We start from the raw sequence: 27,400 nt of genomic DNA on the forward strand, positions 1-27,400 counted from the left end.
ACTGTTGGTAGGCGATGCGGAGGGCAATTTATAGTTGATCGCAGATCACAACGTCTTTGTCAACGCTGTTTCCTCCATGACTTTCGGGGGTTCCTAGCAGTGTTATCAAATCAAGTAGAATCCATCATGGTTTTGTTGTTTTGTAGTGTTTACGTTTTTATTGATGCTAAAATTATGTATTTAATGCGATCCAAGATCAGTCTCACATAGGTTTGGCGGACTTTCGTATCGACCGTTGTGTTTGTGTTCGGCGTACGGTGCTCGCCATGTACTCGAAAGGCAAGGGGTCGTCGGTGCCGTCGGACGCACAAGCCAGAGAAAGGTTAGCGCTTTATGTTTACGAATACCTATTGCACACAGGCGCCTCCAAAGCGGCGCAAACGTTCCTCAGCGAGATTCGCTGGGACAAAAACATCACACTAGGTGAGCCACCCGGGTTCCTCAGCTCTTGGTGGTGCGTATTTTGGGATCTATACTGTGCGGCGCCTGAACGCCGCGACAACTGCGAACATTCCAGTGAAGCCAAAACATTCCACGACTATGGTTTCGTTAATCCGACCAATTACAATCCCGGTGGCGTCAATGGCATTGGACACAATACTGGACCGTCCCCTGGACCGATGGGCCCGATGCCGCCCAACGATTCAATTCCTCCAGGACCCGGAATGCCGCCAAGCTTTTTCAACAACTCAAACATGAGACCGTCACCCACTCATCCTGTATCACAATCAAGCCCTCACCCGCCACCCAATGCTCCCCACAATCAAATGATGAACCAGCCTTTCATGGGCCCTAGGTATCCTGGTGGACCTCGGCCTGGTGTAAGAATGCCACCTCATATGCCTAATGATTTTAATAGCCCAAACCAACCAATGATGAATAATATGGATATTATGCGTCCAGGGCCGCCAGTAATGAATCCTAGAATGAATCTATCACGGGGTGGTTATGGTCCTCCAATGCGGGGTATGCCTCCTGGTAATGTTATGGGTCCCGGCCCTGGCCCTGGAATGCATCCTGGTATGGGCATGGGTCCAGTTGGTCGACCGCAATGGACACCAGGTAATCCAAATCATCCAATGGGTTATACATCTTCGTCACCTGGAAATTACCCTCAAGGCCCTCCCGGTCCTGGTACACCATTAATGGCAAGTCCTCAGGATTCAAACTCTGGTGGTGAAAATATGTACACAATGATGAAATCTGTACCTGGTGGTAGTATGCCAGGTGAATTTTCGATGGGAAATCCTGATTCTGCGGGACCATTAGGTCCTATGGGACCAAATTCAATGGGCCCTGTAATGAATGGTGATGGTATTGAAGGAATAAAACGATCTCCGCCTGATGGGCCAAGTACACCAAGAGATGATAGTGGTAGTGGTATGGGTGATTATAACCTAGGAGGATATGGTGGACCTGTGGACAATGATCAAAATGAATCTGCGGCAATATTGAAAATTAAAGAAAGTATGCAGGAAGAAGCAAAAAGGTTTGAAAAAGATTCTGACCATCCAGAGTATTACATACCATAATAGTTGCAGGCATTTTAAAAGCAACTCATCATCTCTGGTATTTAGAAAAAATTCTTGCCAAAATGTATGTATATTTATATTATTACTTATTATTTATCACTTAAAGGTTTAAAGATTACTTAATATCATTGTAAATAGTTCCCAGCGTGTCATTTGAAAACGCTGTCAATATTATGTGCTTCTTGTATTTTGTTATTTCTTTTATAGTGTTTTAAGACATTTCTGTGGATCACCTTTACTCTTGTATGTTATATTTTAGATTATCAGAATTTAGATTTATAACTTATGTAACCAAAGGAATATTTCATTAATTTCTATGTTGGGCTTACAGCTAATTACCATTATTGCGATGCAAGTTGTCATAATTTGTCCCCTATGGAAAAATGGACATCCTATTTATTTCAATACATAATCGATATTTTGAATAAGAAAAACTTTTAACTTGAACCAAACATCATAGTATTGATTATAAACAAATACCTAATAAAAAAATCATTTATAATCAGCAATAAACATAAATGCATTATAAACATTAGTTCATTATCTCCTCCTCTAAATAATATATAAATTTAAAGTAACTAAATTTACCATTTGGTATTTTTGGTCTTATTATTAAAATTATTTTAATTTTCAAAAGTTGATAAATATTGAGTATGACTCGGAGTATGAAATTACTTTATAGTTGTAATTGCAATAAAGTTATTTATATTTTTTTTTCCTGACAAACATAGCAGTAAAAACTAAAATTGTTGAAGTTTCAATCAATTAAATCTACAGTATATATGATTTGAAACAGAAATTTAGTGTTTTCGTGCTTGTTCTGTAAAAAAAATGACAAGTGATGAGAGTTTAATTTATTTTTATCAAATATTGATATTTGTTTTGTGATGACATGTGCTTAAACCTTGCGTGATGTCTCTTTAAGCATACCTACAAATTTATATGATAATCAGTAATCTCTAATTAGTAAAACAACTTAAAAATATCCTTAAAATGTTTATTTGGGATACAAGTTAATTTAAACAATTAGAGGGTTGTATTCAAATTTATTATACCCATAATTTTAATTAATTTTAAATTATTACAAACTTTATTTATTTTTGTTTGAACTGTATGTATAAGACGGGGGAAATGAGAAAGATGTAAGATGATTCTCTTATAGACTCATCACATTATCCTAGAGTGTACCATAAATTTATATTGTATATTAATTTTAACATTTAATCTATTTTTAAACCATTTTCGTCTTTGTGTATGTTGCTGACTTAGTGAGAAGACAACTTAAAAAAATTGTTGTTTAATTTTGCATGCATTTTTTTTTTTTGAGAATTATGTACAACGCTCCATTGCGTTATGATATTGTTCTTGTTTAGCGTTATAAAATATTGTTCTTAATGTTTATTCTACATAGTGTGACTATATTTTCCCAACCAAACCCTGTCCATAAATGTTTTCTTCTTAAGCTTGATGCAATTATTTAATTCATTTTTTTTTTTAAATTAGTTAAGATAATATCTAAGTATTCAATATTTGTATAGTATTAAAAGTAGTTTAGATATTATTATTTATTATACTGATATAAAAATAAAATATATAGTTTGGCTCAAATGTTTAAAGCGCTTTAAATATACGCGCAAATAATTTTGAATTATTATTAAGTACAATTCATGCTTTAATTATGACTTCCAACTCGAATGAATAATTCTATTAGCATTTATTTTACATTCTTTTTTATGTGCATTCATCAATATTTTGATACTTCCAGTTTTGTGCCTCAGATGTTCTTTCTCTCTTCCGTTTTAAATTGAATAATTTCCCATACTTTTTTGTTTAAGATTCTTTTGAAACAAACTAAATAATTTCAAACATTAATCAGAATTTATATACATCTGTTAATAAAACTAATTTGGTGTCAACATTTTATGTCAAGTATTGTAAAGTAAATCAAAAATTAAATATGATTATTTAAAAATGTATTGTTAATTTTCAAGAACCTCAATAGGATATATCATTATGTACATTATGGTCTTATATCAATATTATAAATAGACAAAATGTTGTCAAATGAGGATCTATATTGCTTTATTGTATATAATATTGATGTGTACATATAGGCTGTGGATAAATAATATTTAGACAATTATTAAAAAAAAAATTGAAAGCAATCTACCTATTTATTGTTAATCATACAAACCTATTTACATTTTAAGGTAATCTAGAAAAATATATAATATATATTATTGACAAATCCATAATAATTCTTTCCATTTTTCATTTTTATCCCCTTAATCAATCTCTAGTCTTTTTGCCTTTATCTTCTAAAAGTTATTTAAAAATGAAAAATAAAGAAAAAGATTATATATACAATATACGTATTATGTACCTATACAGGTTTATAATATTATACGTTAAGTCAATTAAGTATACAATTATTGTTATAAAAACAAAAATATTATTTATCTTAGTTTCTTTACAAGATTGTTTGTGTTTCAACATTTAGGTCCTATTATTTTCCTTATTATAATGAAATTTAATTCTAATAAATATATATAATATAATATTATTATATAGTATACAACAATAAAAATCATTGTCTATCTTATTGATACCTCTATAACAGAAAAGTAATACTTCAACCTTATTATATTTGACTCCGTGAAATCATTTTGCAAAATTACTTTTGAATTTATTCAAAAGTTGAATGGTATGATCTCACTAACAATAAAAATGTATAAATTCAAATAAATTGGTGCTTCTTATTGTTCCGATTGTTACAGTGCATAGGAAAATGTATTAAAAAATATTATGTTGCACCATCCAACAAAGGTCAAAAGGCAAGAAGTTAGATTTCATGACTTCAATGTTAATAATTCATGAACAAGAACAACTGTCAAATATGACTTATCTAAGTGATAAGTGTTTTTCAACAATAAAACGTCTGGGGTATAGTGATTACCTAACAGCTTATACTTTCACAACAGTGAAATTGTGAATGATAATTAGGGAATTCTTATAGCTGATATTTAATAGGAGACACTTTTTTATGTGAAACAATTATTTATTTTATGATGAATACCATTCAAAATATTTTCAAAGCCAAATTGAATAATGTCTTTGGGATGATTCATGTTAAACCATTACCAGGTAAGAGTGTATAAGTATTCAACGACAGATACAATTAACTATTGGCATAAGATAAAATTTGATTCATGTATTTTAAACTACAACTTTTTGTACTGATGTTCAGGCACACCTTTGAATGATAGAAGCATTAAACAAATAATATACACTGCCTGCAAAGAGGCTGAAACATATATGAAATGTGGAGTAGTAAGCATTCAACTGTAATACTTAAAACAGTGCTCGATAGAAATGATACAATAATGTTATTAACTTATAACCAGTGGCAGACTGAACTTAAAAATCCAAATATCGTATTTTCATAATTAATTACTCACCACCACCACTACCCCTCCACCTATTTATCCTTAGAACAAAGTTATGATGTAAAAAAATGTGGCCGAAAGCTCAAAGAGATGAGGCCTTTGCATTTAATTCTGTTTTCAGTCATAAAGTGACACCACCCTCTTGAAAAGTTGACACAGCTACTTCAAAATTGAGCACTTCAGCAGTTCAGCCTGCCACTGCTTAGAACTATAAATTATCATAAACTGTAGGACGGAATTGTCATTGAAAATATGCATGACATACCCTATGTGCCTGCTAAAGAAATAGGTCCAGAAATTGTGTCGTCGATGACTAGAGTTTGTACAGCAGTTAGACAATTGGTACCTGAACATATACCTTGTGGTCTACAAGTGGGTTGGAATTATTGTTGTTTGTACAGCATGTACTGATTTGTCGATAATAACCTTAGATATTGGCTGCAGCCAATGAAGAAGCAATTGCTGTTGCACATGCAACAGAATTCCAGTTCATTAGAGCTGAAGGTTTTGTATTTGGCCATGTCGCGGATGAAGGTTACATGGATGCATGTGCCGGTAAGTTATTGAGGTATCGCAAGTCAATAGGAGCACAAGATGTTTGTATCTTTACAGATATTAAAAAAAAACACAGGTAATTTATTTGAATGAAGTATATTATCACATTTATTTAACTAAATTAAATATCTCCAACATGTAAAATACCAGGGTCTTTTTATCTTTTGGTTGGACAAATTATATTATTTAGTTCTTATCTTAACTCTTAGTTCACATGCCATTACTCAAGATGTAAGTCTTATCGAAACTGCCAAAGCAGCAGAATTTTTTCTGTCTGATGGAATTATAGTGACTGGAACTGCAACAGGACAACCTGCCAAACCACACGAGGTTACTGGTATGCAATTATTATTTATTTAATTTTTGCACAAACAGAACACGGTGCACATATTAAATTCACTGTGTTTTATAGAAGTTAAAATTTCTGTGGATGTTCCAGTACTTGTTGGATCTGGTGTAACTGTAAACAATGTACACGAGTACAGAGGTGTGGACGGATTCATAATTGGATCTCACTTCAAGAAACATGGCATGTATGATATTCTCATAATATTCTTTAGTTACTACAAAGCTCATCAATAATGATATCTAAATAATACTTGACAGTAACTTTTGTTAACAGGTGGCAAAATGAACTCGACGAGACTGTTATTTTAGAATTTATGAATTGTCTAAGATATGACTGAAATAAAGAAATTTGATTTATTTGTAATTGAATGTAAGTTATCGTTTATTTGATTCCACATGGAAAATGTTAATCATAAGCCATTAACATAATATGTTATGATTTTTATTTTTATAATACTTGGTATTTAAGTGTTGTTCAAAAATAATTATAAACTAATAACTAGACACATGTTTCTAATAAAAATAAATTAAGTAATAAAAATAATTGTTATACCTACTTACAATACAAACTTATATAAATGTGAAAAATATTCAAATTAAAAAATAATCATGGTATTACAAATTTAACTATTAAGTAATATATGTTACTGCATTAGGTAGCACTACCACAAAAGATATTGTTCAAACATAATTCGTTAATGGTTACAAACTCAATCTAAACAAAAATGGACAACATAACTGAGATCTGAAATTGATGGAGTGGATTTTGATTTTTTATACTGAATTTCTTCCCACTAATTTTTTTAATGTTGATCCAAAACTGAATACAAGATTTCTTGCTGAAGCCATATATGACATATTTTGATTGGACCTAACAATTGTTGAATCCTACAAAAAAATATTAATAAGTATACTGCAGATTATAAATTATTAAAATTTTAAAAATAATCTTGAATATTTAATATAACTCTAAAACTATCTACCGATTTCATTTTTTTAGTCGGACTTGAATAACAATTTTCATCGTTTCTATTTGAATTATTTTCTTTTTTTCTTTTGACTAATTTCAAAGGACCACATCTCTTTACTGGCATCAAAGAGTTGGCTTTGCACTGAAATAAAATTAGTTGTACAAAAACATAGTTAATACCTAATCAATATAGCATATCATTAACAGACCTTGTCAATAGATTGCTGGAGCATTTCTACCCAAGAACATGTGGCATGAGGTGCATCCATTGTGTAAAATACAAATTCCACAGACTGACAATTTATTGAAAACAGTCCTCTTTTGTACATGACAGATTTAGCTTCACACTTATTGAGTGGCAATACTCTGAGACAAACCAACTTTTCCGGATCAACCCACTCTTTACAATATAGTATCATGTCACTAAGCAATATCAAGTAACGGGGAATAGACGTACTACCCTCGGGTGACACTTTCATAAGTGGCCCTTCTTTAATTAATTTACGTCCTGGTAGTACAATGTTCACTTTGCCACAACCAGAAAGACTACGTTGAATACTAACTAATCTGGACATGTTTTCTTGTTCTTGAACTAAATTATTGATATGGTCTGCAACTTTACTTATTTGTTCCACGGCAGCTTAAAATGAAAAAATAAATAAGTTTCAAAACTATGTAACAATATTTAAGTCTAAACTTAATAAAATAATATGAATCTTTTGATGATGGTAATTTTATACCTTTAATATCATTATAACCTTGATGTTCAGTAGGAGTATAATTCTGGAGTTCACGTAAAAGCAACAGATAACGAGGTATTCTTTGAATGGGGGTTATCAAGAGTGAATTCAATTTAGCAGATACATCTGGCCTTGATTCTTGTGTGCATACAAATCGATAAAGTTTTGGATGAGATTTTGGTAAATCCTAAAATAAATACTATTTACTATTAGTTTTCAAATATCAATTAAACAATAAAAAAATATTTTTACTTGAAGTGTATCCAATACATTCTTGTAATTGAATGCATAAACTGAATAAAGTTTAAGAAATGGAGCAGTGTTTAAGAAAACTTTACCAATATTCTCTTTGGCCGGGTGTAATTGAACCAACAGTTCTTTATTCACGTTCAGTATTGTCTCAACATTGCCAAACAATTTACCAATGACTTGACTTGAAGCAAGTTTCTGTTCTTCAATTGGGCGTTTGAAATACTGTAACCAGACGGTTGAATATTAAGTAGAAATGCAGGCATAAATAACAAGCAACTTACTGTGATCAATTTGTCTAACTGGTGAATATAATTTGTTTCAGAGACACATATCTCTTGAATGGATCGAATCCTCAATTTTGCTATGCGTTTCTCAGTATCATCACAAATATGTTGGTCCAAGTCCCGTAGTACTATTACACGACAACAAAACGATTAGTAAACATACAATTAATGGACGGTTATTTCGCTATTACCCTTTTGTTTCGTCTTGGCCGAAAATATGTTCTGTTGATCCAATACTCCCCGCAGTTCTTTGACAAAATTATTGGGCGGCGTCATGGGCACAAACGAACTAATTTCGTCCATTTTTCGATTATTTAAATATATTGAACGCAACGCACAGGAGTGGATCAAAACGACGGAAGACAGATCACCGTAACTAAAATCTGAATAGAGTTAGATCTAAGGTTGAACTGGCTATAATGTAACAATATTATAGTTTAATCCGATAATGGTATAATGGTTAAACTGAACAAATCGTCATCCCCAATTCCCCAAATCGGCATTCAGCATTCGAATAAGTTAAGAGTTTGCGAGTTTTTCGGAAACTTAAAAAAAGTACGTTACGACGATTACAGTGTCACCAGATCAACAAAGACACCGTTTTCGATTAAAATACAAGCTGGTTGCTTTGAGAAAAATTATTGAGGAAACAGTCGACCCAGCCTTCACGTCCTGTCAATCGTTTCACACAAAATATATTATTATACCTTATAATTTTCGATCATTATTTACATAGTTAATATTTATACATCTTTTATTATCTATGATTATTATTCTTCACTTATTCATCATTTAATCCACGTATTATTTTACAACCGTAAATAATGGATAAATTCGAATGACCAATGTCAGTTTGCCGCACTGATTTCTGCGATACAAAGAAGGTCCGTCTTCTGCGTATGCACTGTGTTCTGCCGTCTGGCAGGTGATTTTATTCCAGATGGCGATTGTTAACTAATAACTACTTTTTTCAAAAATAACCGTCGTCGGCTGTTGAATTCTCATCTCGTAGTTTTTCACTTTGGTATTTCAATATTCTGCTTATTTATACATGGAAAAGTTTACATTATAGTCTTAAGCAAGTATTCTGTAATTGAATATTTCTAACTCCTATAGTTCTAGGTATTTCTATAGATTCTACTTGAGTGGATGTATCAACAATTTGAATACGAGCATTCTTTGATATCCTGAAATCCTTTTACAATATCACATCTTCCCCTCCGTTTTGTTTTTAGTTTTCATCTAACATGAGTACTTTCGCACTGAAGTCAAAAGAAAACAGATTACAGAGACCGCGGCCGCCTCCAGTAACCACTGTGGCACCTAATACCAATACGACGTCATCTGTGCCCCGTCGTACAGTGGGTTTCGGAACGACCACGGTGGCGGCTGCTAAACCGAATGGTGCGCAGTACCGTCGATCAGTGTCCACAACTATTGGCAAGACACCGGATCTACTACACCCTCCTAAGTTTGGCGGCCAACAGCTGTCCAACCGCGGTTGCAAGCCGGACATCACTAAAAATCTGCCCACCAAAACTGTACAGAAACCACCATCACAGCCGTGCGAACAAGCGGCACAGTCAAGGTGAGATGATTGGAATCTAGGAAAAAAAGCCCCAATATCAAAATACAATATAAAAAGCCCCATACTAAATAGGTACATAATTCTATTTTTTTAATTTGCATGATTACATATAATCGAAATAATCATTACATTTATTTCATTAATTATTATATTATTATGCATCTAATTTAATATAGGTACTAGGTGGTCCATTTATTTGATTAAAAGAATTATATTTTGTATATGACATTAAACAGTAATTATTTATATCACAGTACAAAATCATTCCATAAATAACATTCCTTAACATACATTACTCTTATTATAAAATATACAAGTATAGTTGGAATCTGCAATAATTGTCTTTTGTCATTTGTATATAATTAAAAAAATGTTTGAAGTTAAAAAATTTTAAAAATGATTTAGTAGCATTGATTCCTTATGTTGTGGCTAACTGCCATTAGAAAATCTTATTATATAAAAAATAAATTTAAATCTAATTATATCATTATTTTTAATTTGTATACATAAGTTTTTTAAGTGGCTTTCAACTATTTGCTTAGCACCAAGTTTTGTACTTCTATAATCTCCTACATTACGTAACCCCAATTTTTTTTGGTCTGCAGCTACTTCCATTTTCATTTTTTTTATAAAATTCCAAATTGTAGGATGCTTTTGACCACAGAGAATTAAAAAACTGTTATTCCAACCCTCTGTGGTATTGTTGGTGCGATGTCCACTGTTTAATGTCAATTCCATTTACATAATAAAAATAAAAATAAAACAAAAAGTCTTCTGCGTGAGGTGGTATATTTTCTTTCAAGCATGTCATTCCATCCATCACTTTTATCCAAAGGCAGAAAAACTAAGCTATCAACCCGGCTTTCAATCATACCACAATTCTTTCTAAAGTCACTCTTCTTTGTAAATAGTTTCCAAACCTAGTTTTTGTTATTGTTTATGAGTCGACTGGCATAAATGATAAAAACATAGGTTGTAATATGGTTTCCTAAAATATTTTTAGCGGCATTTATTACAGCTAATTCAAAATCCAAGTGTAAATAGCTTGGATGGAACTAAATACAAATCGCGTGTTTTACATTCATTTATTATAATATTAAACATTTCCTCATAAGTAACTTGAGTCTTGCGCTCAAGAATACAATAAACAACTGTAACAAACACTGATTTTTTTGTTCATGTAACACATAAAATTGTTTAAAAAATGTAGGAGCAAGGCCAAAGTTTCCATCGCTAAACCATGTATCCGACTCAGCTAGTAAGCACAATCCTATGTTGGTGACAAACATAATAATCCTTTCACTGCAGGTATTTGGGCTGTTATCGTAAAGTAAAAATCTTTCTTGGCCATATTCTTTATATTCACCTATTAAATTTTTAATTAATTAAGTATCCATATGTGTATGTTTTAAAAATGTACAAATGCGTAACATTGTAAAAGATAGGAATTGTATCCAAAAAAATTTTAATTTACCTTCAATATTTATTTCTGATAGACATCTCGGTTTTGGTGGATTTTTATACCCTCTATGATTACGAATAGTTTTTTTAAGTTATCTTCCCTCTGCAATTCGGCTAATACACTCTTAGTATTGTACATGAAAAAATTTGACGAGGTGCGTTGTTGGTTTTTTGGCTTTTACTTTCATAATTTTTTGAATTTTCACTGCAAAAAGCATGTTTTCATTTGCCTCGTGTAAGTGATCGTGTTCAATAGAAAGTAAAGTTTGACTTTCTACGTTCAAATCGGTTTTTAAAATACAAGGACAATATTTATTCATTAAACTTGATTTAGTACATCTCCAAAGAAACATAGTTGTGCATTCTTTTTAAATTTTCTAAAATATCCACCGTATGCAATTTGAGGTTTTTATTATTATTTTGAATAACTTCCATTAAATATTTGCACAATTAATTCAAAATTATCAAAACGTTGCACGATAATACCTAGATGAACGAAAAATGCGTACTGAAGGGAATATCATATATAACATGTGGGTATAGGTACATACTTTTAATTAAAAATAATCACAACAATAACTACATGAACGATAAAACCACATTTTTAGTAATAAAATGTTGTAAATACTTAGATAGAGTTTACATTAAAATATAATGACTTCATCATTTTTAAGATAAAGTCAAATGTCAATTACTTTTGTTACTATATACTTTGATCTCTTCTATTTCAAATGTATGTTTATACCAAAATAGTTTAAAATATTGGGTTTATTATTTTATTTTATTATGGTGCGAGAGTATATAAAAATTATATATTATAAATGTATGGCTATAGATAAATAATAATATATTGTTTAAAAATGATGAAATGTATACTTTAATGAAAAAGTGTTATATATTTTTAGTTGGTAAGGGGCTTTTTTTTAACGTATTTAGATATTGGGACTGTTTTTCCGAATACCAGTGATTAAAAAATTAAATTCTTCTTAATACTTAGGTGCTTATTTAAAAATATATTTTGTCAGACAATTCAACTTGATTATTTTATCATTTATTAAAACAATATTGTTTTTCTGCCTAATAAAAATGTTAAAAGACCAAACATTGACATAAATTATTAAAGTTTAAATCAAGAACAATGTGCCATTAGTAAATAAATAAATAATTATTATTATCATCCTGAAACACTTTTGTGATACTGGAATATAGTATGACAATAAACATTATTTATGATGATAATAAATAATGTAATCTTTAAACCATTGAGTCTTAAAGGTTAAGCAATAAATAATATTTAAATAATCTTGAAATTCCCTTATTACCTACCAATTCTTTTTATAGACTTTTAAAATGTAATAACATTGTTAAAATTTAAAATAACAATAATAACTACCTAGTACGCTGCACAAACTTAATATTTGTTTGGATTACAATATTTTAAGATTAGATTAATTATTATTCATACTATTATGATATTTTATACTACAATTTATGAGTATCGAGATGAAGTAGAACAGTTTGTTGCTAAATTGCCTATGCATTATTCATAAACAAACTATACTAATGTATTTTATTCTTAGAAAATTGTTCAATAACATTTCAACCATATTAATGCGCTATCCTAATTTCTACCCATATTTAAAACTTTAATTTAATCATTACTTACTATAATTTTTTTTTATCTACAACTTTTGGAATTGTATATGTCAAATAAGTAGGTAAGACCTCTACTGTGCTCTTAAATAATTTCACTGAATATTATTCAATTACAAGGATTTATCGATAGATCTTTTTTTAAATTTCTTATATAAACCTTTTATTGTGCCGTAATAAGTGAATAAATAATTCTATAACATATCCACTTTTTAAAATATATTACCTTTTATTTTCAGGGTTCCCCCCAAAGAAATATTTAAAATTCCAACTATTGCCAATATTCCAAAAAAAGCTACTCAAGTGGCCAAGCCACCCACAACAGTCAATCAACTCCAGAACAATTTGAAGGCAGCTACCCTTGAAGAAAAACCTTGTACTGATCAACAAAACAATAAAAACATGGGTCTAACAGATAAAAAAAATGAGTAAGTTTAACATAATTACATAATAAATTGATTAAATTTTAAATAAATTATCAGTAAATACCTAATAGTGGTTGTGTATTTAAACAGAATGAAATGGACTTTGGAAAATTTTGATATTGGTAAAGCATTAGGTAAAGGAAAATTTGGAAACGTGTATCTTGCCAGAGAAAAGAGTTCTGGATTTATTGTTGCTCTTAAAGTTTTATTTAAAACGCAAATATTAAAAGCAAATGTTGAGCATCAGCTCAAAAGAGAAATTGAAATCCAAACACATTTAAGGTATATAAATTTAAAAAAAAAAGAAGAAGAAAGTTCTATATGTAACACAAATTAATACTTTTCAGGCACCCAAATATTGTGCGTATGTTTGGATATTTCCATGATGATGCTAGAGTATATATGATCCTAGAATATGCACCCAAACAGCTGTACAAAGAATTACAAGCTCAAGAAAATCAACGTTTCTCTGAAGAAAGGTAAATATTAATACAAACCATGTGATATTTAAATTATTAAATGTATTTGTATAAATAATCAATTTCTTCTAACTTAAAATAATTTATTTACACTTCTTATGAACATTTATAGAGGAATTATAATTGAGAAGGAAAAATGTCTTATTGTTTTATTAAATCATGCATTTAGTGATTTTAATCATTTTAAAACTAATTATAACTTATTTAACTGAAATAAAAAAATTAATATGTACTACTATTGTGTTCAATAGGGCAGCACTTTATATTAAGCAATTAACCGAAGCGCTGATATACTGTCATGATAAAAATATTATACATCGTGATATAAAACCAGAGAATCTTTTACTTACCAAAGGAGGTGACTTGAAAATTGCTGATTTCGGGTGGTCCGTACATACACGGGATTCAAAGTAATTTTCAAAAAATCCACTTTGATGTCAATGTTATCTTTTATAATTATGCCCTTATAAATTAAAAATTATTTAATTTTTCAGGCGTATGACATTGTGTGGAACCTTAGACTATTTGCCACCAGAAATGGTGAGCGGAAACTCTCATGACAAGTCAGTTGATGTTTGGAGTGTAGGTGTATTATTATATGAGATTTTAGTTGGCAAACCACCATTTGAAGCTTCAACATATGAAGAGACATATAAACGGATATTAAATGCTCAATATATTTTCCCGCAACATGTTGCTCCACTTGCCCGAGATCTCATATCACGTGTAAGTATTTTTAAACATCATTTTTCATTCCGTATATTATAATAATCAATAATATGATTTATTGTGGCTTAGTTATTGAGAGTGAAACCAGAGACTCGTTTACCACTGAAAGATGTGTTACTACATGACTGGATAAAAACACACACCAAACCCTAAAAGTAACAATTATTTTAAGATTTCAATTTTATGAAATCCCTATTTTGTATGTAACTATTAAAAAAAACTGTAACTAGACTTAGTATTAAATTTAGATTGGTTTAAAATTCAATTTCTTTATTATAGTTGTTATTGTGTCAATTGTATAAAGTTTAATATAACAAAATAATTGCATTTAATAAGACTTGGCATTAATACGTTTTTTGTATACAACATTATTTTGTACTATTTTAAAACCTCATAAGTCTTAATTCTTTAGTCTTATTGTACCTTAAGAAATTAAATGCTTAAACTATCATTCAATTCTACTACACATGTATGAAGTATATGCTAAGGAAAATTAAAATTTACCATAGTTCTTTAATTTTTTATGCCTATACAAAAAAAATGTTTTACACTTTTGTACTAATAATTTCTTTTTTTACATGAGTGAAGTTGATTAATTTCATTTCTGTATAAAAATAATTCCACGCTAGACTGTGATTTATAATACATACTTACTAATTTTTATTTAATTGGATATTTGTTTAACTGAAATCTATAATTTTAATGTGTACATACTAGTAGTATATTATTTTTGACATTTTGTTTAGTTTTTAACATGTTCTAAATCAAAATATTTTTATGGTGAATGCAAATAAAATAAATACTTTATTATGTTTTTTTTGTGTTTTATTCGTAAAAATCATAACTTAAATAATTTATTATTACATAATATAGGTATTTTTAGTATATCCATGTTTGGTTGAAATTTTCAAACTCATACTTTCCATTTTCCATCCACATAACAAGCCTTATGCTTTAGGGAAGAAATTTATCTAAATGGTAAGTATAAAGATTATAAATATAAAAACATATTATATTTTTTCAAAATTTAAAACAAAAGAAACTCACTTTTTCTCCGTTTTTAACAAAGCAGTTTCTGATCACTCGTCCAGCTGCGCATTTTTCAGTGGTTTTCGGATCGATAACAGCTAGAAGAATAAAACAAAAACGATTATCATCCCGAAACTACATTTGTGTATTTGTCTTCTCGCGATTCACGAGTTTTCAGTTGATTGTTAGTCGTGAACCAACCTTCTTTTTCGCAAGTCTCTATTATGGTCACCGCCTTCTTGTGCTCTTCCGGTTGGTTAGCGAAGCGTATCCTAGCCATCGCCTTGCCGTCGTCAACGCTGAACTTGTTATTCTTGATCAAGTTTAGATTTTTGTACACACACTCTAAGTAACACCTTTGCTGCTCGTTCTGTGGGACCACCGTGTTGCTGACCAGTGCCATGATCTCCTGGGGGGCGTGCAACTCGTCCTTGCACTTAACCGCGATTGTGTTCAACTTCTGTTTCAGAGCCACATGTCCTTCGGTCATCTGCGTAAATAAATATAACGTGGTGAATAAATAGAATATCATCATAAGATCGCGTGGCACCGTGGATAACATAAAAAAAAATGCTCAAACCCTTTAAGCTAAATATATAAACATACATACTATTCATTTTAATTGAGTGTATATAGCGTAGTCAAAGTTCTGGTACAATTATTAGCATTTAGCCCCCCTGGCTAACATTTAAGACTTGGTAAATACAATTTTAAAACAAATAACTCGATGATATTCAATTTTGTTTTATTAACACCTATATCAATATTCAATACCGCTAGAGCTATGCATTTGTAGAAAATTCATTACATTTAAACTTACTATAACAGCTTTCTTAACAGAATTTTTAATGAGGTGCTAATGAATTCAATTTTGAAATGAAATTTTTTCTATATATTCAATCATTTACGTAAATTAGAACTACACATAATGAATTATTGTTTAATTTACATGTTTTGTACCTCCGAGTGCACGACGCATGACGTATTACTCTTACTTGATTAATAATTGAATGGATACCTACCTACCCAAATGTTTTACACTTGCAAATAGGTATATTTATTTATTTTTATTTAGCCTACATATACTGCATTTAATTCACATCCCTAATTGTCAATTGAATAGTCCTGCATAGTAGGGATTGGCCCTAGATTTTTCTTCTTATTATATAATTATGATATAAAAAAAAAATTTCAGTTGGTGTTAATGAAAAATAATTCATTTTGTATTGCTTACTATTTATTAATAAAATATTCAAAAACTAAATTATTAAAATCAGTCTAAGAGGAACTCGAAAGACATTTGGAGATGACCAAGCTAATATATACCTGTTACAGAATTAGGTACCTATACTGACCCACATGTTGCCGTATGTCTATGTATTAGTATAACGTTGTTAAATATTTTAATACAAGATATCTGCTGCAACTGTCATCATAACATGTATACGTAGGTTGCCTAGGAATCTACATTAGTTTTGAAAATGATTCCTAGTCTAGTAGTTGGTACCTACTGCCATGGGCGGATAGGTACTTTTTTTACCAGGAAATATTTATTGGGGCCACATGTAACTAACGCCTAAATATAATATATAAAAAATATTTAACTTCTTTTGAGTTTTATCGTTGGCACATTTACTTAACAAATCTGGATCCATTTCTTTTTGAAGTCCTACTTTAAACATTTCGTTTAGACACAATTAATAATTATCATATATATTATTTGATACATTAAATCACAATTAGCAAAAAGCCATTGTCACAGTAGCCTATAGGAAAAGTAAAATAAAAATAATAACACCTGATAACATTTTAAACAATACCTTATGGCATAGAGTAAGAATAGGTGAATGATATTATTTTACTTGCTTACTTTATAGTTTATACTGTTTATCAATGTTGATGTAAGAGAAAATGATATTTTAGACATTCACATTAATTAACACTCATTGTTTAAAAATAGAACAAATCAAATTTATTACGTTACAAAGATATGTATATAAACGTAGACGGTAGATGAATGTATTGATTTTACAATGATGTGTGTTTTTACATTAAGTTTTATTTTTGTGGCTTTTCTTCGATTTTCTTAAAAAGCAGCGTTTCTGGTAGGAAAGTGAATCTAGTTGGTGCATTCGGGAGGTCAAAATTTAAATTCCCAATAGTTCTCAAAAGCAACAGGAAAAACGGGAATTTTTAAGCAGAACCATTTTTCGAAAAAATCGATTTTGATTTTTAATGTAAATCTATCAGAAATGACCGTAAATACATGAAATTTTCACTGAATATTTGTGTAAGAATTTTCTATACAACATATATTTTTCAAAATATTTTGATTTGTATTGAAGTATTTATAGGCAAATTCAATTTTTAATTACTGTTTATTTTTTTTAAACCCTAGTCCTTAAAATTTTTCACTCGGGCATAAAACTTAAAAATTTAATACAAGGTTCCTTGTAAGCTGTTAATAGAAATTTTAAAAAAAGTTGAGCGTACATCCACAATATTTTTTTAAGATTATCCAAACTTAGAATTTTGACAAAATTCGTAAAAATCATGAAAATAAACAAATTATATTTAGTTAGAAATTCATAAAAAAATTTCTATTTATATCTAAGATTAAAAAAATTAGTGCGAAATTCCCTACAAGTTTGTCTACCTTTATCAAAAAAAAAATATCTATTGGAAAGTCAAATTAAATTTTTATGAGCGTTTTAAGTTGAAATTTTTACAACGTTGGGTATTCACTCGATTTCTCTTGTAGCAATTTTCTTATTTTGTTGTAATTCAAAAACGAATCACCGAAGACACTTGAAATTTACACCAAATGTTTCTTTCGTCAGTTCTTATACTTTTTCTATATATTTGATAACATTTTCAAAATATTCTGACTCGTTTTAGGCTGTTGACGGACATTTTAAATTTTATCAATAAAATTGTATTCGTTTGGTCGAAAAGCATGAAAAATTAATAGGTACAAGACTCTTGATAACTTGTTAAAATAGCAGTTGAAAAATATTAAAAATACATGGGCCCATTTTTTTATAAGCATTTAAAGTTCTAATTTTGACAATATTTATCAAGTTGAAAATAGAAAATGATTTTGTAGTTAAAAATGTATGAAATGTTCAATTTTTATAGCTAAGGATTGAAAATTTAAAACAAGGTTCCACTTAAGCAGTTTTTTCCATAACTAATAAATCTAAAAAATACATGAATACAGTTATCTTTTACAGACATTTTAAGTTCAAATTTGGAAAAAATTGCGTATTAACACAAAGAATGATGGTTATCATTTTGTTGTAATTCAGTCCCAAAACAGCCCAATTTTACATAGGTATATATTTATAATTTTTCCAGCATCTGATAATTTAAGAATAATATTGATTCAACTTACCGGCTACCATATTAATAATAGGTAATAACAATATAAAATATCCTAAACTGACATACCGCCTCCGCGCAGAATCATTTTTCGTATACAATGATTTGTTACCATTGAATTCAAATTTAATACCATCTATTACAACGACCTCTTAGATACCTAACGTACAGCAGAGTGACATCCACTTACCCGCTTTTTTGTTATTCGAACATTATATTTATATTTTATACATATTATTTAGTTTTTGCACAATAGCACATACAACAAAATACATATGTATTTATACGGGTATCGACGAGTTTATACTGAGGCCCCTGGGCCCTAATGGAGTAGGTATATAAATATTACATGGTGTGTTCTTGTCTATAGCAACTCATATTTTTGGATGGTTGGGTTGATTCGGTTTTAACTTAGATAATAATGTATAGTGACCATTATACGTACCGTAGGCTTTGGTGTGGTAGAGTTTCCGGTTACTCCGGCCGAAGACTTGGCGACGGCTGGCCGCTCTGTACCGTTGACGGACGCTCCGCTGGCTGTCGTGGCCGTAGCATTGGCACCGGACTTGACGGTGGTCGAACCGTGCGCATGGTCCTTGGCGTAAGTGGTCTGTGGGTGGCTGGTCGGGGTGGACGACGACTGAACCGGCAGGCGAGTGGGCGTCACATTCATCGGCGGCTTCGTCGTGCCACTCTTGTAGCAAGTGGATATGTTACACGGGTCCGAGCTCTAAAAATGAAACAACCGATTGAAATGATACTTTAGTATTTCATCGTATTATAAATTCATAGATAAAAACGGTCCTTATCCTTATTAGACACGCTACCCGTTTTAAATATTTTAATTTTATTATTTATTATTAGCGGCCCATATTAACATAATGTGATATGTGTAGTATGAATGTTTAGAATACGATGTGGATGAAATCTATGTATCTTGCCATCTAGCTACGGCCTGATGGTTTCAAATAAAAAAAACCACCAAGTATAGGTATCTGCTGTGCAGAAGCCAGAAGGTGTCAGTCGTCACTCGTCAGTGTACCTCATCGTGATTGATTAGGCACCGTAATTGATGTACATGTGTTAAATTTGAATTCCAAGATAATTTATAAACCGTTTTAAAAAGTACTGAGAATTTTCAATCACGACCTTCCAAAAGAACCAACTAGATCCAATTTTCCCAGGAATCTCTCTCAAAGTTGATGACCAAAAAAGTATCTTCAGACCAGAAGGTACAAAACTACAAACACATACCGCCCGAGAAAATATTTTTAATTATTTGGAGTTTTCAAATTAAAAATAAATTACAAAAATTCCTTCTTCGTTTTCCATATAGTTATGGACAAAATAGTGACATTTTGAAAAATTTTATACCCCGTAAATCGTTACCCGCTTACAATTGTGAAACAAGTAACGACAGTTATACTATGCGGTTGGGATTTTAATTTAACATAGCCATCACAATAAATATTTGATGATTGTCATGCATGATAATGATGAATCATGAATAATAAAAATACATTGTTATTATTCATTCTAATATATTTTATAGGCAAGTACGTAGTGGTAAAAATATCTTATATTTGATATTGTAACTGTGTTTTTATTATTACCAGCGTAATTTTTAAGTAACCAAAATTTGCAGTTATATTTTAAATATACAGCAAAACCTGTCTAAACGGATACCTCTCTCTAACGAACAATATGATATAAAGTCCCGGCCAAAAAATAGTTAAAAAGATAGAAACTGTCGAACAGACACTTTAGATGGTCTCGTGACTGTCTGTTATATACAGATTTCACTGTACTTTGTTTAATTATACTTAACATTGACGTGTATAGATTTCATATACATGTGGCGTTTGGGAGCTTGTGGAAATCAGTAATAGTATTTGAATGCACGTAACAAAGATATACCCAACTGAAATTGGGGCTTCCTATCATCATATCAAAATAGATTTTGGAAAGTATATCCATTATTTAATGTAGTTTCTAGACGAATTCTCAGCACTCCCTGTCCTAAACCTATTGTAGGCCCCATAACATATTTTTGTTTTCTTTTGAAATCATTTTTCAAGACTTATTTTATTTATCAGTTTTAAATGTATCAAAAACCACCCCGACGTTGGAGCTTGTGATATAGATAAGACAACGGGAAAGCTTCTTGGAAATTCAAGTTGGAAACAAAACTGCGCTGCAGCTGCAGGTATATATAATGTATTAATGTAATAAATAATAAGGAATAGCCTACCACCCTTCTATATTAACGGTAGATTTCTATATATAGGTGTATAAATGTGCGGTTTCCAATGGTTTTACCTGCACGGTGGCGACCAGAGCAACCAGGACGGCGGTCGCTGCAGATACCTTCATGATGTCGACGAATGTACTAGGTATGCACGATGCTGCTGCAAGAGCTGATCTCGCACGATGCCGGTGATCTAGGACTGCTCAGTGTGGTAAATGGACTAAAGCCTGGCTGCGTGGTGAGTGTATCCCTATGATGTGTACGACGATTATTAATAACGCGACAGACGGTAATATTAATTTCTGTTGTCTTCGGGCTGCAGCATAAAGTCACTTGGTACGACGATCGACGCGTGTATTATACTGACGCCCGACCGAGGTCTCCGAGGTCTTTTATACGCACCTGGTGCCTTTGTCGCGGTGTTATGATTATGACCTCTGTGCACATTAAATAGCAATGAAACGCAATATCTATGCGGAGACCAAATTGACGCGAGGACGTCGATTTTTTTTCCATTTTCTCCCCCGAACGCGTTTTACATAAGTGACGCGTCCTGTTTGCGCGGTGCACGTGTAAATTGAACAATTAAATTGGCACGCCGCCGTTCCCAAACAATATTATAGTCGTGATTTCAATTGGGCAACAAACCGGCGACGGCGATATCAAATTGTGTATATTATATATTATCATTTGGATTCGGTCGCGTTATAATACCTACTATATATATATAACATATTGTTATTATTGTTATTATATATGTTTACATAAGTAAACGGCGTATACAATACTATACATGTAGGCGCTGGACTCGTCGTCCCGAGAAAAACGAAATACATTTCCGTGTCTTATTTTTTAAAGTGGACAATAATAATAATAAAGGAATGAGTACACCTATATATATATATACATGTTTAATACGTATAAGCACGTCAACAATTGAGGACTGAGGTATAGTAGACTGCACGAAGAGTGTACAGCAATACAGCATAATATAAAGGTGCATATATTATGTCTGTTCGTCTGACATTAAAATCATTGAAATTAATTAAACATCTCGAGAATAATTCGGCATTTATGGGAGTTGCAGCTGCGCAGGACGAGGATGTTAATCTTATAAAATATATTATATACAGTGTTATATATAGGCACCTATTGTAAATCATGTATCGTACAATATTGCAATATAAATACGACTATACAAGAGTTTACTTACTACGTAATACAGATGCTACAACCTACAAGGACATGCATAATAATATTATATAATACGTACAGCCAGAGGTGTATACATTTTTTTTTTATGGAGGGAGTTGTCGAACACCGTATGTGTACAATAGGAGGAATCTAAAGGGCTATAGCCACACAACCCTTAAATTTTTTTTAGTTAAATTTTTGGAATAATTACATTTTGTTGAGTTGTTTACCAGAAATATAACAACCTGAGGTATATACCAGAAGGGATAACTTCTCACTATTCACCATAAAGATGGTCTATAATTTATAAATATTATAAATAGATAAAATTCAAAATTTCAAAAATTGTAATTTGAAAAAATACAAGAGTATGTGAGCATGAAGAATCACTTTGAACCTATCTAAGAGCAAGGCAATTTGTATTGACGACAGTGAATACTGATAACCGATTGAGTACTACAAAAAAATGTTTGACATAGTCTTTAAAATTTTGAAGAACTTGCTGGCTGCAGCTACTGAGGTAATAGGTACTTTTGGTACCGTATCTACCTACACCGTGAACTTTATTAAAATTGTACAAATTATGACAAGGTAGGTAAGCTAAACTTTTTTTAAGAAATAAAAACAGATTTTTACGGATCTCTGTAACATTGTCAATTTAATAAGTAGGTACATGCCTACCATAAATATTATAATACATTTTATGTTTTGTGAAAAATCATAATTCCTAGTACCTGCATACACACATTTTAATAAATCAGGAACAACTCTTGCAAATATTAATTTAGATAGGTCATCATCAACATTTTCAAAAAAAAAAACATCTGCTTAAAAATGTACTGTAAGAAAAGGTTCTCGTATTTAAAAAAATTTGCTTGTGTCAATGGTACTAATGTACTATGGTAGGTATATACAATCTAAGTAGATATTTAGTAATTATATGTTAAATAATATGTATTAAAGCAGTTATGCATAGGTAATTCCATATATCAGAATTTTAATAAAATGCATTAGGCATTAAAGGAATAAATGGTGGTAAAATGTTTGATCCCCACAAATTATAGTATTATATTCTTCTACGTGACTTAAATACTTATAAGCTATACAACAAAATATTTTGATATTTTTACCTCAATATCACATAGGTTGTAGGTCACTTAGTAACTATATGTACGGAGTACCTAGTACCTACTTTAAATTATTTAAATACTGCATTTTATGATCTTTTTATTAGCTCAAGTAAGGTTAGACCTTATTATTGTGTTATTCATTTATCAGCAATTACGAAAATATTACGACTTGGTGGCTAATATTACTCTATACAATAACACTCCATGTGATGATAGCCGATAGGTTAACCTACTCATCCAGTTCCAGATGACTAGCACAAATTATTTAGTTTTTCACAGTTATTTAGAAAAAAAATGTCATCATAACAAAATTGGCAGTTTATATTTGAATCATTATAACACGATAAGTACTAAATAAAGTACCTATCGAATAGTATAGATTAAAACAACCGATTGCCAGTGGTCAGGAATTTATTGCTACTATTAATATGAACTTATACTTACGTATAAATAGTAATGAGTAAAAAAACGTTAGGTTTTACCACAAACGGTATTCCCATGAAAAACACATTACTGCTGCACAACCCACAACCGTGACCGGATTTATGAAACTCGCACACTCAACTGAATCGCCATCATTAGTTGTTACTTGTTTTGCATATTATTATTTTTATACGTGTATAAAATATTAATTTTCCGTATAGCTGTCAAACATAGTCTATAGGTAGATTATAATGTATTATGTAATATAATAAAAATCTACTACCAAAATCAATAATTTTTGTGTGGACAGCGTACTTCTATACTCCATGAACCATATTATAGTGTCTTTACTATATTTTATATGCACAATATATAGGTAAATAACCCCTGGACAAACACGCATATAGTGGGAAAGGGGTTGAGTCCCTTTATGGAATAAGTGATCTCCCACCCCACACCATAATAATGATTAATGTTCTACGGACAAATAATAACTTGTACGTATTACACCAGGAGGTATTCAATTAGAAAATCTCCTCCCCTAACTTTTTCCCATTACATTATTTTTGTACTAAAGTTTTCTCCAAATACTATGTTATAATTTTTTTTTTTTTACTCTTTTTAAGCTATTCATAGAAATTTAAATATTTTTTGTAACATAATTTTAATTTGGTTCAAATTTAGATGATGATATTAGAAATTTAAACGAAGATAATAGTTATTTTGTTATAATTGAAAAGGATTTGAAATTTTTAGTTAGGTACCTAGTATAATATTTTAAATACGCATTGACTTTTCAATATATTTAGAATTATTTTAAAATATGTTGTATATTACTAATAATAAACAAATTACTAAAATATAAATATAAATATATAATACAATACACTATTAGCATTGGCCATTGAGTATAAACTATGTAGTTTATCCAATTTAAAAGTAGGTATTAATAATAAAAACATTCTAGTATTCTACTGTTATTTTATTTAAATAACCTGCATCGCGTCGCTTTCTAGCTCATTGAAATTTTCAAAATATTTGAACTTGTTTTAACTATTTTACTTACTGTATATTATTTTGTATAGGCATTTAAAACGTTAAAGTTTCTCTTAAATGTTTAACAAGAAGTTAATGCTTGGTTAAAGAGCTTTCCAATTTAATATGTAATAAATGATCCCAGTGATCCCTCATAAGTTGTTCTTATAACTATATAAAAATATTTTTAAAATATGGGCACAATTCACAGACATTTTGAATTCAAATTTGTACAAAATTAAATATTTAAATGATTTTGGTAATTTTTTTGTAATTTAAAAATATTTTTTGCGGCCATATGAAACTTTTACGTATATTAGTATATTTTTTGATACACAATGTCACCATGAAATTTTAAAAACATTAAGATTAATTTTATGCTAATGCCTACGGCAGTACGGCCTACCATAAGCCTATATTTACACTGTTCTACAGTAAATTGGTCTAATATTGACTCAAAAGTTAAATTGACAATAATATTATAGTTATTCATATGATATATAAATATATAATATATAAGCAATAGGTACCTACTATTATAATAATGAAATATTAAGTAATGTATTAAATACAATGAACTCGGAAAAAATCTTATCACGTTTTCTTATAACTAATATTAAGGAGAAATTAAGTCACCCCCTCCAAAAAAAAAATTGTGTGTTTGCGTTTATGACTATACCGATAGTACGGAGCGGGCGCCTAAGCAGCGCATCCGTGTCGGGTTCTCAACACTGGTTATTCTAAGTAAATATAAAATAGCTAATACAAATAAACATAGGTATATTGTACATAATATAGAATACGATTCAAATATATGATATGTAATTCAAAATTAATTTAATTTTTCTCTCAATTGTTGATCCCTATATGACTATAATATAGTCTTCATATTTCACTTCGTGTTACAGATAAATATCTGCAACGAATGATATTATGTAATATATCTTATAGATTTTACAGTGATTTTTTTTAAATTGTATTTTATATTAAATAGTAAATACATCTTTATTTTCAATATTAGATTTTCGACATTTTTTTTGTTTGTATATTTATATTATCTATTTTTATCATATTTTATAAAATTTTAATTATTTAGGCATATTTTTACTGACAAAAAATAATTTTAACCATACCTAACCATGACGTAATCAATAATATATCTTAGACAATCCTATAAATGGAGCCAGTTTATAAAAATGGGAAGGAAAACGTTAGTTTAGTGTAGTATATTTACCGAAAAAAATCCGGAACCCAATTAGTGTGATACCGAAAATAATCTGGGATCCAACTTGTGTAGGTAGTACCTAAAATAATTCTGGACCCAACTGCTAGAGGAAATTTTAATTTCGGGACCCAACTCGGATGCAGCCATACAGAGTACAGACGTACACGGGCTCCAGTAACTTCAAATACCCTATAATACCTGTGAATGAAATCGATAACTCAAATAATTGTTATCATTGATGAAATCATTAATTAATTATACCGCTGTTTATAAATACGGGCAGTACCTAATCCGTTTAATAAATTTGCGCGTCGAACTCTTTTATCGCGCAAAACACATCCTAACCGCGTCGGTCCATACAATATCTATCATCTCTCAAGTGCATTTCGCAGTGCGCCAATTGTGAAGTTCACGGTCGAATTTGTTGGGCACATTATATTATAATATTTTAAACGTGGGAATTAGCTTTGTCGTCGCACATCGGTAATAGCCGTTATGAAATATTTGCAACGATACCATAATAATAATAATAATAATAATAATAATAATAATAATATAATAATTTTTGTTCAAAAAATATTTCCTCTATACAGTCGGATACGCGTCACCGCTATAAATCATAATAAATCATAATACTAACGCTGTGGCGGTCTGGTATAATATATAATAGTGTAATAAAATAACACATAACAAAATAAACTGCGTCTATGTTTTTACTATCTGCAGTTATCATATTAATGTTATTGTCAAAGAATTGGATATGTCGCGTTTACTAATAACAGTAATAACTATGTGACTTGTATTTTTAATTTTTGTCAATCCGTCCGAAATGTGTCACGTAATTATAAATTAATACACATGTAATATTGTATATATTATTATAATGTTTAATTTATACAAGCATGGTCATAAAGATAAATTAGATACCGGGTACTAATTCTTATTAGGTATATATATATATTTTGCCTTTTATAATAATTATACGACCTCGCCGGCTGTTATCACTTATTTATATCACATAATATGTACATCATATATCCACCACTCGCCTGTCAGGGGTGCCCACTGCTACCCATCCACCCTGCATTTAATTACACCCTTGAAGACATTTTTGAGACTTTAATAGCTAAAAATTAAATGCATTTAGAACCTTTCACATGGATTGTTTCCTATATTATCGACCTCCTCAATCCTCACCTTGATATTTAATTAAATATAGGTACCTATAAATAAATATTGAGGATTTAACAATTTAAATGGAAATATAAAAACT

General features: G+C 30.4%; 4 protein-coding genes and 1 pseudogene across 5 annotated transcripts; 3 read left to right on the plus strand and 2 right to left on the minus strand.

The window, feature by feature from the left end:
• Positions 1-67: 67 nt before the first annotated feature.
• LOC111030741 lies at positions 68-3,504 on the plus strand (annotated as a pseudogene).
• Positions 3,505-3,724: 220 nt separating this feature from the next.
• Positions 3,725-6,246, plus strand: LOC111030751 (uncharacterized protein F13E9.13, mitochondrial). 2 transcript variants are annotated; one of them, XM_022310427.1, is made up of 7 exons: positions 3,725-4,676; positions 4,780-4,862; positions 5,210-5,350; positions 5,410-5,609; positions 5,743-5,870; positions 5,946-6,066; positions 6,140-6,231. In XM_022310427.1, exons 1-7 carry the CDS (start codon positions 4,598-4,600, stop codon positions 6,150-6,152), a joined length of 765 nt encoding a protein of 254 aa, XP_022166119.1. In that variant the 5' UTR covers positions 3,725-4,597; the 3' UTR covers positions 6,153-6,231. The 2 variants fall into 2 exon arrangements, with proteins under 2 accessions (XP_022166119.1, XP_022166111.1); XM_022310419.1 differs by having other exon boundaries at positions 3,726-4,676; positions 6,156-6,246.
• A 186-nt stretch (positions 6,247-6,432) lies between these two features.
• LOC111030597 (rac guanine nucleotide exchange factor JJ) lies at positions 6,433-8,830 on the minus strand. The gene is made up of 7 exons (XM_022310170.1): positions 8,319-8,830; positions 8,125-8,255; positions 7,844-8,065; positions 7,592-7,778; positions 7,061-7,491; positions 6,865-6,993; positions 6,433-6,769 (listed from the first exon to the last, which is right to left on the minus strand). Exons 1-7 carry the CDS (start codon positions 8,428-8,430, stop codon positions 6,656-6,658), a joined length of 1,326 nt encoding a protein of 441 aa, XP_022165862.1. The 5' UTR covers positions 8,431-8,830; the 3' UTR covers positions 6,433-6,655.
• A 203-nt stretch (positions 8,831-9,033) lies between these two features.
• LOC111030588 (aurora kinase C-like) lies at positions 9,034-15,135 on the plus strand. Its single transcript, XM_022310158.1, has 7 exons — positions 9,034-9,715; positions 13,069-13,257; positions 13,345-13,536; positions 13,602-13,733; positions 13,985-14,143; positions 14,228-14,459; positions 14,532-15,135. The coding sequence occupies exons 1-7, from the start codon at positions 9,375-9,377 to the stop codon at positions 14,613-14,615; spliced, it is 1,329 nt and encodes a 442-aa protein (XP_022165850.1). The 5' UTR covers positions 9,034-9,374; the 3' UTR covers positions 14,616-15,135.
• A 201-nt stretch (positions 15,136-15,336) lies between these two features.
• Positions 15,337-21,509, minus strand: LOC111030650. Its single transcript, XM_022310266.1, has 5 exons — positions 21,192-21,509; positions 19,318-19,602; positions 15,693-15,981; positions 15,510-15,589; positions 15,337-15,433 (listed from the first exon to the last, which is right to left on the minus strand). Exons 1-5 carry the CDS (start codon positions 21,243-21,245, stop codon positions 15,410-15,412), a joined length of 732 nt encoding a protein of 243 aa, XP_022165958.1. The 5' UTR covers positions 21,246-21,509; the 3' UTR covers positions 15,337-15,409.
• Positions 21,510-27,400: the final 5,891 nt, after the last annotated feature.

The sequence above is a fragment of the Myzus persicae genome, unplaced genomic scaffold (assembly GCF_001856785.1).
Source record: "Myzus persicae strain clone G006 unplaced genomic scaffold, MPER_G0061.0, whole genome shotgun sequence".
Taxonomy (NCBI): domain Eukaryota; kingdom Metazoa; phylum Arthropoda; class Insecta; order Hemiptera; family Aphididae; genus Myzus; species Myzus persicae.